At 27.7% G+C, this 13,124-nt stretch overlaps 1 protein-coding gene across 1 annotated transcript; it reads right to left on the bottom strand.

Annotated features, from left to right (window-relative positions):
• Window positions 1-7,173: 7,173 nt before the first annotated feature.
• Window positions 7,174-8,927, bottom strand: LOC130960770 (short-chain dehydrogenase reductase 2a). Its single transcript, XM_057886232.1, has 2 exons — window positions 8,763-8,927; window positions 7,174-8,186 (listed from the first exon to the last, which is right to left on the bottom strand). The coding sequence occupies exons 1-2, from the start codon at window positions 8,852-8,854 to the stop codon at window positions 7,352-7,354; spliced, it is 927 nt and encodes a 308-aa protein (XP_057742215.1). The 5' UTR covers window positions 8,855-8,927; the 3' UTR covers window positions 7,174-7,351.
• Window positions 8,928-13,124: the final 4,197 nt, after the last annotated feature.

Here is a 13,124-nt window from a genome sequence, read left to right as displayed (position 1 = left end):
AATGTTTTAGTGGATTTTTTTTATTCACAAGATCTAACTAAAATTTTAAGGAGAATTAACTAGTGCTTATAATTTAATGTACCCTACTGACTAAGTGTATCCATGTATGTTGCACCAAGAATATTCCAGTCAAGATTGATTCATATAATTGCTTTGTCCAAATCTTGGGACCATTTCTTTTATATTTATTCAAAATCAGTGGGTGGCTAGCCAATTCATGCTTTCTGTTCAAATGGCTTATTAATTAAAAAAAAATTAAGCTGATGACACTGATAACCCACTTAATGATACATATAAAAAAAAAAAAAAAAAAACAGAGAAGAACAGTTAATCGACCAATTATATTGCTGATGATGTTCGATTTGTGATCCTCCAAATGAGATGACAACCCAAGTAGTAGAATAATTATGTAGTTTTTACCGAGTTAATTAAGTAATGTTTTTAATTAAGGATATACTAATGAAAGAATCAGTTGAAATGTCTAATTGAAAATTATTTATACATTTTTTAATGTACGGAGTTACGTTAAACTTTCCTAATTTGAATATCTTCATATATTTTCGTTATTGGACTTCAGTTCAAAAGCAGCCCCATGTGGAAAGTGACCCCTTAAAACAAGTGTCAGATTATTTGACCTTTCAGAAACTACCGAAGCCATCATCGAGGTGGACATCGAAGACCATGATTTTTGAATAATTCATCTGTGTACAACTTTTAATACTAATCAATATTATTAGAGAATATTTTTAATTATTTCTTTAAACAAAAAATATTATATACGATATTATTTAGATAAATTCTACCATACTTTTTTTAAAATAAAAGATAAATTACTCTTTATGATGTATACAGTAATTATTGATAAATTATTTTTTTTTATCAGAATTCTAAAATTTATGTTATTTTTATCATCTCTATTAAATACACCTTTTTCCCAATTAAAAAAAAAAAAGCTGATGCATTAGTAAGAGCATATTGAACTATTATATTATCACAAAAAAGATTGAATTGTTATCCAGATAACAATGAGATAAAATAGAATAAGTATTTTGATATTCATATTCACTTCAAATATTAATTAATTATTTTATTATTTATGTCATTAATTATCTACAAAAATTTTATTTATGGTACAAATTCATATCTGCTATATAGATCCATATCCTCTTACTTCTCTTCAAACGTAATATCTTCTAGTTTTGTTTGGCATCTTTTTATTTAAATATAATCTATGATTTATGAACATAAATACAAATTATGGAAAAAAATCTTAGAAAGAAGAGAGTTGAAAAATTAATAATTGTACTTATTAAAATTAGAAATTAAAAACGTAAGAACAAGTTCAAAATCCTAACCTAATTGATTAAAAATGGTAATTCAATTGGAAAAAAATTAGAATTTTAAAATGGGAGAAGAAGAACTGTATTTGGTGAAGATGTAGAAAATAACATTGTTATTAAGTAGTATAAAGAGAAACATAGTATCAAATTGAAAAAAAAAAAAAGATATCGTGAATCTTAGAACTCTGGTAGAAAAATAATTATCAATAATCACTATATATATCACAAGTGGTAATTTATCCTTTATTTTAAAGAGAATACAGTAAAATTTAGCATTTATTTAATTTTTTTTTCCTATACTATAATCTTAAAAGTAAATTTGTTTTAAAGAATTTATAAATGTAAAGTATTTTTTATTCCCTAAACTAATTTTGTAGTTGAATTAAACTCACTTAATCTTAATTTTAATATAGTAGAATCAGAGTCAATCTAATCTAATGTTATTGAATCATTCACTTAAAATTATTCAGATTCACATAGTCTTTACTAAACATAAATAAAGTGTATTATAAATTTTACACTTTTCAAAAAAAAAAATTTTAACTTAATTTTAAAAATTAGTTCATAAATTATTCAATAAAAAATAAAATATATTTATAAATTTTTGAGAGATCTTATTCTTAAGAAATTTGAGACTTGTAATTGTTTTAAAATTAGAATGTAAAACTAAATATTTTATATGGATTAAAACAAAGAACAAATATTTCTACCGGAGAAAAAAATCTAGAATTTAATAATTAAAAGGAATAAGTATTATTTTGATCTTTAACGTTCAAGGTTAGAATTAAAATCGTCTTTGTGTAATTTTTGATTTAGAATCGTCTTTAATGTTGTATTTCATTTTAAAATCGTCCTTTTTAATAAATTTTTTTCTAAATGATAAAAATGCTCCTTTTTCCACCATTTTATTCTTCTTGTTTTTCTTCTTCCATTCTTCTTGTTCTTCTTCTTTCAGGAGAACAAATTTTCTTGTTCTTCTTCTTCCAGAAGAACAAATTCTTCTTCCATTAACGAAACTCAAAATTTTAAATTTTTAAATGCAGTTAACAAAATCCAATTACAAGAATTAAAAATGCCCAAATTTATCTTCAATTACAAAAATAAAAAATCTATAAATTTAATTACCAAAAAATCAAATACAAGAACAAGACAAAAAATTAGGGAGAAACAAGAAATAAAATAAAAACAAAAAAAAGCAACAACAATCCAAAAATCAGAACAAGAACAAAACCAACAATAAAAATTAGAGAATTAGGGATTGTGATGAACAAATCTATTATTCAAATCCAGATTAAAAAAATACTAATAATCAGATTCAACAACACTAACAACTAAAATATTATTCAAATTCAGAAATAACAACATCAAATTCAACGACCAAATCAACACACAACAACGATAAAATCAGAAAATAACAAATCAAAATCAGATTAGAAGTAGAAGCAGAAGCAAACCCAGAAGATGCAGGAGCAGAAAGTAGAAAACGAACCAGAAAATGCAGAAGCAGAAGTACTCAAGCAGACCCAAAAGAAGCAAAAGACGAAGCAAAAACAGAGGCCAAAGCAAGAAGCAGAAGCAACGAGGTGGCGAGAACGTGGCGGTGAGAAGCAGCGGTGCAAAAGCAGAAATTCTCTCTCTAGCTCGCGACGGCGACGGTGACGGTGACGGCAACGGCAACTCCAAACTTTGCCGGCGCCGTCCCCTTCCCCCCTTCCCCTTCCCCCGCGTCCTTTTTCCTTTCCCTTTCTCCTCCCTCGTGTCTTTTCTTTTTTTTTATAACTTTTTATTAAAAAGAACTATTTATAAAAAAGGATAGTTTCGTCATTTATAAAAAAATTATTAGAAAGAACGATTTTAAAATTAAATGCAACATTAATGACGATTCTAAATAAAAAATTATATCAAAGACGATTTTGATTCTGACCCCAATGTTAAGAACTAAAAAAATACTTATCCCTAACTTAAAACGTATTTAACTATTAACATACATATCCGTTTTCCTATAAATAATTATAAAATTCAATTGCTTTATTAACTCTAAATTTAAGAGCATGAAATATTTTATTATTTTCTAAAGATAAAGTGTAAAACTCTAACCCACTTTTTAATCATTTACTTAAAGAGCCTGCTTCAAATGGTTACAAAGTGATAACGCGCGCAATCTCTGTTTTTCATTTCTGTTAGACAAATTAAACTCTCTAAATTGTCGACATTAAAATTTTATGTTTACAATTATTTTTAAACGTTACGTACATAATTTGATGGGATAAATAGACCTATGTACAGTTATAAAAATGATGTTGTTTTTATGTTTATTGAAGTTATATTTATTTAGGTGTCTCTTTTTTCTATTTATGCTACTACAGAAATTTTCATAACCAGGTCAGCACTCATATAACTACTTCCTCTAAATCTTTAAAATTTATAAAATCAATGTTCAATTTAAAAAATTTATGCACCTTACCATCAAATTAAAGTAGCAGAGCGCACCATCAAAGCAACAAGAGGCTTTATTTTATAGTAATATAGATTTATGAATGGGGTTTTTATGCTTTGTAATTGTGCTATTTGTGTAATTTAGTTGTTATATTTTTAATACTAAAAAAATATTAAGTACCGTTGAATTTAGTGACGACTATTACTGACGAATTCAGCAGCAGTTTTGGTTCAGATACGAGCAAATTTTATTTTTAGAGTTGATTACCGTCAAATTTATTATTCTGTCATTAAATCCGACAGTAATTAATAGCACAAAATCTTATTTTACTAGCGCCAAATTTATCAACGGATTTTTGTCAATATATTCCACTCAGAAACGTAGCGTTTAGACACTTTACCGATAGAAATTTTTACTAGTAAATCTTGTTGCCATTACTGTCGCTTCCTGTTACTACTACACTTTCACCATCTTACAACTACCATCAAAGATAATTTTACTATAATTTTTTTATTTTTTTAAGTTTTTGTGAGTTTAGAATTTTGTTAGATATTTTATTAAGTTATTGATTAAATTAATGTAATGAAGTTTGTGATTAGAATTTGTTATGTTAATTTAATGTAAATAGAAATTAAATTAAGTTATGGTAGGTTAAGTAAGTTGAGATTAAGAGTGCTTTAGTTATTGAAAGATTTTATTTAGTTTGTTGAATTAGTTTTACCTTGTAAATTTAATAAGTTATATTTTTTATTAGGATAGTGTTATTTTCTATGATATCAATTGGAATTTGCTTCTTCCGTAGTCTATGCATCCATGTTCTATGTTGGCTTTCTATCTCTAAATATAATCAATTGTTTAAATTTTATGTCGGACTTACTTTTTTGTAGGATAGCGTTTTAGGACAGAAGTGGGAGAAGGTCGCATAAAGACGCCTTCTCAAAATCCTTCTTTGCTGAAAAATTGTGGAGTTATAAGAGATTGCGCACTAACGCGGTTAGAATTTGATGTGTTATTAAATGCGTGTTTGCTCTAATTTATGCTTGTAGCTGTTTCTTTCTTAAAACTGTTAAATTTATTTGGTGGATGTCTCTAAATTAAGAAGAAGTGCTGCCAAAATTTCGTTTAAATTATTTAAATCATGTTTGGTTTGTGAAAAAAAATAATAATTGAATTTAATTGGTGGGAGATTCTAATTATAAGAGACACCTTGTTGAGTTTCTCGTGACCACAAACAGCACATAAATTGGAACTCCATAGCTCAAAATATGAGCCAAGGAAAATGAAGGTGAATAGTAAACCCTTCTCTTCTCTCCTTTACTATCTCAGCTACACTCTTCCTCTCTTTGAGACTGAGATGGCCTCGTAATGAACTTATATATGTTGGGTTTTGGCCTCAACTTGAATCCGGTCTAACCGATTTATATTTTAGATTCATTTGACCTAATTTTAGGTCAAAATCTTTAAAATAAATTACTGATTTTTAATTATAAATATTTTTTAAAGTTTTTTTTACAGTTTTTTTGTTTTTTTGAAATTTTACATTATATATAAATCACTATTTTTAGATAAAATACTAATTTATTCTTTATTAGTTAAGAATTGATTATCAATTATTAACTATTAGAGTCCATTATAGATTGAAAAAAATTAAGACAAATTGACGCTATTGTCGAATTACTGACAGAATTTTTTGACGGTAGTGATTATCCAGATTAATTTAAAAAAAAATAAAAAATCATATTTCCATCGGATTTATTATTGGATTTTTTTGATGGTATGGCGCGAAGTCTCAACTTATGGTGTCAACGTTACTGTGAGATTTTTTTGACGGGAAAGTGCATCAGATTTTCGTCTCTGAACCATTATATCACGCTGTTAATTCTGCTATAAATACTGTTGGAACAGAAAATTTGATAGTAATTAATTACCGACAAAATTTATACTATTAGATATAACAATCATATTATTGTCGAATTATTTTTGTTATTCTACCTATAAATTTGACAATAATCAATATTTTTTTGTCATATAAGAAGTGAATGTTGTCTTGGTAAAAATTTGTGATTTGTGATCTATTTTTTATGACAATACTAAAGGAGATAGATTACGAATAAGTGGATTTTCTCTCCTTTATCAATCGAGCTTGTACAACTGATAAACAAACCATTATTATTTTTCTCTTACCATTCTTTATGTTAAAACACGGACACAACCACATAGGATCGGACATAATATAGACACCATTATATTACAGTCTTATAGATGATCAAATAAAAATTGTCAATATATTTTGAAAAAAAAAAAAGAGAAAAAACTTTTTCAATTAATTAAGGTTATAATAATATTCTAATTTGATAAAAATGAGTGCTCTTCACAAATGTTCATTGGGGGTACTTTGCAGTGATCTATAACAAAGCAATACTTTTCCAAATTAACATATGCAGGACTATATACTATTGCAGTTCATTGCCAGCATATCTAATTAATTGTTACAAAATGGTGTCTAGCATGTGGATTGTAAAAACATTGCTGGTGAATCACCATATCTTCGATTATTATGCATATAATGTATCTTTTCCTTTTCTTTTTTCTTTTTACGCCACAAATGACAATGTCTCCGTGCTAACCAAGTAATCCAACCAAATGCAGTAGTGTGTCTCACATGAGGTACGGACCTTTGACTTTTTTTAAAAATAATCAAATTATGAAACTTCTAATGCCTTGCCTCCAAACGACAATGCTACACATTATTCCTTATATATGGTCCTATCTTATCCTATCCCATTATATTAAACAACTTGTAAATATTGTTCTTGCTACATATGACTTTTGAGTGTAATTTTGCTGTAATTTAATAAATATTAAATTAATCTAATTATCAACCCATTCATCTATTTAAATAAATATTAGAAATTCGAATTGATATAATAATTTATTGACCGTATTATAATAATACAATTTTAATAATATTTTTTATTAAATTATTTTTTTAATTTAAAATATTTTTAAATAATAAAAAATATTATCATAATTTTAGCTCTCTTTTTAAGTATTACAAAAATTACATAATCATTATAATAATAATAATAAACCTCTAGAATCTACCTTATTATAATTGATCAAATATATAGTAGAAATTAATAGAAACGATTTTATAAGAGGCTAAAATTTTTATATATGAATAATTTAAATGTGAAATACCAAAATATTTGATCATTTTAGTATTTTATACGGTTGTGATGATAGCACAAAACGTTATTGACATTTTGTAATAAAAAAATATTATTTTAATTACTAAAACACAAAATGTCTTTGACATTTTGTTAAAAAAATATTATTTTAATTGAAAAAATACAAAACGTCACTTACATTTTGTAGATGGCTATAATAGTGTTTAACACACAGTTTGGTTCATCATAAAGAATTTCACCCATACTAATACAATATTAAAAAGAAAAAGTTCTTTATAAGACATGATAATATGATATTCATCTTAGCTTGAAAAAAAAATCATCAATTCATACCTCCAAAACAATAATAAATAAATAAATGACAAAAAAATTAAAATAAAACATTACAAACCAATGCAATTTCTTGAGGAGGTGACACCACCATCCACAACAAGATTATGACCACTAACATACTTAGATTCATCACTAGCAAGATAAAGTGCTGCCTCAGCAATATCCCTAGGCCTTAAATTTGTACATTGCAAATTAGCCAAACCTCTCACAAACCCTTCCATTTTCTCAACTTCCTCAATTGAAGGCAACCCAAAATTAATTCCATCATCATCATCATTATCATCACAATTTCTCCATGCATTAACAAGCATGGATGTGGCAACCCCAAATGGTGAAATACAATTAACCCTAATTCCATACCTCCCTAACTCACAAGCAGTGTTCTTAGTGAGTCCAACAATGGCATGCTTAGAAGCTGTATAAGCATGTGGCCCTAAACCCCCCATAACACCAGCCACACTAGAAGTTGAAATAATGCAACCCTTAATTCCTCTAGGGATCATAGCCCTAGCTGCATGCTTAATCCCCAAGGCCATACCCTTAACATTAACACTCATAACTTGGTCAAACTCATTGGGGTCAAAGTTGACTATGCTCTTCTTGTTCTTTGATTGGTTCCCTAAGATCCCAGCATTGTTAAACATTATGTCAAGTTGACCATACATTGAGATTGTGTAATTCACCAAATTCTCAACTTCTTCTTCATTGCTAACATCACAATGTACATAGCTTACTGAAGGGGATAATGCCTCAGCTAGCAACTTTCCAAGTTCATCTTCCACATCACCAATTACAACTTTTGCACCATGCTTCACAAAGATTCTCACTGTTGCTTCTCCTATCCCTTTAGCACCACCGGTCACAATAGCAACTTTTCCTTCCAACCTATCAAATATTAGCATTAAAATAGATTACTTTAGAGAAGAAGAATAAGGAAAGATTGAAGCTTTTGGACTATTAATTCATGGGGTTGTACTCATTTTTTATAAACTGTGGTCTATAACCGTTTCCTTGAAAAGTAATAAATACCCTTTTTTAGAGAAGCCAATAGCATTAAGAAAATGTTCATTCTAGAGAAGAAGAATAGGAAAAGATTGAAGCTTTTGGATTATGAATTCATGGGGTGCACGGCATTTTCAGAAATTTCAACCAAATATGTATAGTTTATAAACCATGGTTTATAGGTGTTTAATTGAAAAAAAATGTAATAACCATTTTTAGAGAAGGGAAGAGCATTGAAAGAGTTCAATATAGAAAAGAATGGAAAGGGATTGAAGCTTTTGAAATATGAATTCATGGAGCATACCACATTTTCATAAACATAAAATTACATTATAGCTTATTGAGATCCAAAATCATGTTCAAAAGTGCAAATGAATGTTTTTTATAAGGGGCGAGAGAAATGAGAAATTAAAGATAGCTTGGTAAGTTTTTTGATATTGAAAAATTTGAGATTAGTACCTTCTTGGTGAAGATGAGAAACTAGGCTCTCTTGCAAGGATTGGAACACCTTGAAGTGGTTTCTCAGTAAATACTTCAGTAGCTGTAGCCATGGCTGTGGAGAGAGAGAGAGAGAGAGAGAGAGAGAGAGAGAGAAAACAGAGAGAAAACAGAGGAAGCAGAGGATTACAGAGAAAATGCAATTAGAATGGTAAACATAAACTACTTATATAGGACTATAGCCATTGATCTCCTAAACTATGGTCATTCCAAAATAAAATATGTTATTTTGTATACTGAAACTGTACGATCTATATAAAATACAACTTACACCCTCACGGGCCATGGCCTCATCTAATCATAATTAATCCACATTATATTAGATGTACACTAAATTAGCTATTAAAATTAATTATTAGTATAAAATATCTATTAAAATATAAATATATATTAAAAAAATTAAATCATATATATTTATACATAATTATATTAATGATTGATTTTAATAACTAATTTTAATATATAAATAACATTTTTGATAATTAATTCTGTGTATTTATTTGCAAAAATAATACATAAATACTAAAAATCACTCACTATATATTTATCTATATTCATATATATTATTTTATATATTTTTAACATATATTATTTATTTTAATATATTTTACATAAATAATTAATTTGGTAATTAACTTTTAACATATATATAGTAAAATTAATTAATTTAATATTTAAAATAAGACAAGTATAAAAATATTTAATTTTTAAATATTCTGTTTAGTTTTTCCCTTTTTTCTTTTTGGTCTTGATATTTTTTTTTAAGTATCTTTTTCCTAGACTATAGGCGTTTCCTTTCATATAACCGCTGTTTGTCTGGAATTATTTCCAGAGATATAGGATCAAAAATGAATACGTGTATATGCACCCAAAAGAATATTGATACGTGTACGGCTTCAAGAGAAATAATTCAAAGGATGACTAGCATATGCAGACTATTGAGAATCAGAGAACTATGAATTGAACTTGGAAATTGTATTAATTATTAAAAACACCACTTAATTCTTAACGCTAATTCCTCATGGTGCTATATAATTACATCTTAATGCAAGAACTGGAAATTAATTAATTAAACTAAAATCATATGAATATAAAAATAATTTTAGTAGAATCTATAGAAATTATGTAGCGGTTACCAAATTCTTTTCCATTTGTCACCAAAAAACAATTCTTTTCCATTAAACATAATAGTTTAGAGTAAGGTTTAGAAAACCAAACCGATTATCAAATTAGTATAGTTAGAAATTTAAATATTTAAAAATTTAATTAGAATTGAATTGAATTAATAAGATAATATATTTATATTTAAAATATATTTTTTAAAATTTAAAATTTTATATATATTTTATGATTTATTATTTTAAATTGATTAATAACTAAAAAAAGATACTAATTTGACTACTTAACTAATTTTTTACCTATTTTCTGATTTTTAATTGGTTTATTATCCAATAATTTTTATCGTAAATCAAACTGATCTTATACCAGGGGTGGAGTTAGATAAAATATTAGAGGGGGAGATAAAATATTTACATAATAAAATAAGACTAAAATAAAATTTTAAAGAAGAACTAAACTGAAATTTACATATAATTTACATGTAAAAAATTAAAATTAGGAGGGGTCGTTACCCCCCTTTTCTTATACAGATCTTATATTAGTTTTTAATTAATCGAGTCAGACCAATAATATATATATATATATAGTATGTTTTACTTTTATAAGATGAGTAAATCTCCAAAGGAGGAATGGAGAAAGGAAAGGAGGATTGGAAGAAGAGAAAAGGGTAGTGGCTCCGTTGGGAGAAGATGAGAAACGATGGTGATGGTGGAGGATGATGAAGCCCACGTGGAGGTGGTGGAACTGCCAATTCAGTACTCCGGCTGCTGAGTCATGCCGAAATTGGGTGAAAAGACCATAATTTCGCACAGAGCTCAAATTAGAGGATACATTTAGAGTATTTAAAAACTAAAGGACAACATTGATGCAGAGCCCAATCTAAAAGATCATATTTAAAAATTTACTCTTTATAAGATTGATTTATATCTTTCATTATTATTGATGTAACAGACAAAAAAAAAATTGATATTCTTCTACGCTTAAGATAAAGAATAATGGTAATATGTTCAAAACAACTATTTGCAAGTACTTAAGTTAATAATCAAATAAAAAAAAAATACTAGTACATAATAAGCAGATTTAGATCTTCCAGAAATAAAGATGGTTCCTTGTAAATTTTTTAAAAAAAGTGAAAAATTAATTACTTTTAGAGTATCCTCTTATCTTAACAATATCACATACAATAAAAATTATCACTCAAAAATTAAAATACTTTTCCCCTCATTTTCTCATTTTATAAATTTTCGTACAAGCATCTGAATGAGCTGATGTTTCGGTCAAAAACTTTATTTAAAAAAATTGTTGAGTTTGGTGTATTTGCACCAAGTGTAAATATAGGACCAACCCTTAATTAGGAGAAAAGTGTAGAAATTAAAATTCAATTTGAAACATGACATGATGAGTTATCTCGGCGAAAAAAAAAAAAAAAACTTTTTCATAAACCAATAAACATTAACTAAAGATAATAAATTAAGATTGGGTCAATTCTTAAGACAAAGTATATATAGCAGATATGGACACAAAAGTTTTCATATCCTGGTATATAATACTTTAGTTGCTGCATGTGCCATGCATGCTTTCTCTTGGTTTTGTTTTCTTTGGCCTCTTTGACCATTAATTCACACGCCCTGTGGTTTTGACTTTTGACTGGTTTCCCAACATTTTGACAATAAATATTATTATTATTTTGTGATAAATAGCTGTTATAATTTTTGTAGCACAATTGTTGGAACTTTTCATTACCATAATTTTGCATTTCAGCATTGCTATGAATGAGCCAAATATATATCAATATATGTCATCGTTAGTGAATATATAATGAAGACGACTCGGTGACAGTTATTTTAATGTAAAGTTAGAATGAAATATTTTTAAAATAAAAATATTAATAAAATAATAAAATAAAAATATTATAAACTAAAATAATAATAAATTTTTTTTAAAGTTAAGAGTAAAATTTGAACTTACAATTTTTAAATGAATATAAAAAAATTATATTATTTAAGTTATAATTTATTGATAAAAATTATAAAACTTATATATAATAAAAAATATAAAATGAATGATGATTGAAATTTTATTTTATTATTTTATTAGCCTTTTCATTTTAAAAGATCTATGTTATAGAATTAATAGTTAAAAATTTAATATGTTAAATTAAATTATTTTTAATAATTTTTACTTATTAATTTTATATTAAAATAATTGAATATAAAGTTTTACCATATAATATACTTGATAAATGGTGGTTTTTGGTAGACTTTATTCCTGTTTTGGTTGACGATAATTTGTTTACATTTGCGGTTTTTTCTTTTTCTTTTTTCATTTGATCTTTGACCCTTTGACTTTTTAAAACTTTTTCAAAGTCATGGTATTCGCCTATTCGTATTCATATATTGGTGCAGGAGGGCCATGCAAGAATATTTTATATTAAAAATATACATCAATTGATATATATATATATATATATATATATATATATATATATTATTATGGTGGATAATCGGAGATGGATTGAACGGATGGCGTTGGCTGGCCCAAACGTGTGAAGGAGGAAGTTTCCGTCTGAGTACGCAGCTCGGGAGACTCCGTCCGACTTGTGTTCGTGAGTGAATGGGGGGTGGTACCTGCAAAGACACTCCGATGCCTAAGTTAGCAAGGGTGCAAGCAGGTCTAGAGAGTATTGGGCTTAGAGATACCTGAGGAGTGTCAGTGTATTTATAGTGGTGAGCCAATAACCACCGTTGGAGTAGTGCCGTATCTTTAGGATGTTAACCGTCCCTTTATCTTAGGGAGGTTAAGATATGGCTTTATGAAGCGGTTAGAGAGATTTTAGGGGCGGTTACTCATTTGAATGAGTGCCTATTTGCCAGTTAATCTCATGCCCGACTTCTTTAGGGCGAGTCGTAGTGGACACCGACTTCTTATGTGAAGGTCGGTGCTTAGCTGGGCTTAATCTATCGGATTAGGCCTTTTAGTTGGACCTGAGCCCTTATCATTGGGCCAGGGTATGAACAGTGCCCCTACTTGAGCCCAAAGTCTCTTTAGAGTTTGGGTTCAAGTATTTAACTCGGGTTCACAGTCGACTTACTTGGAGGAAACATGGGTCTTAGAAACCGACGTGATTTTCGCGACCTTTTGTTTCTGACAGTTACGTCAATTCAAGCGTCGTGTCCGTTGGGGAAGCATTTAGGGATTGAGGGC

This window comes from Arachis stenosperma, chromosome 2 (genome assembly GCF_014773155.1).
Source record: "Arachis stenosperma cultivar V10309 chromosome 2, arast.V10309.gnm1.PFL2, whole genome shotgun sequence".
NCBI classification, from domain to species: domain Eukaryota; kingdom Viridiplantae; phylum Streptophyta; class Magnoliopsida; order Fabales; family Fabaceae; genus Arachis; species Arachis stenosperma.
Note: the sequence above shows the minus strand (reverse complement) of the source record. Positions and strands in the feature narration are given on the sequence as shown.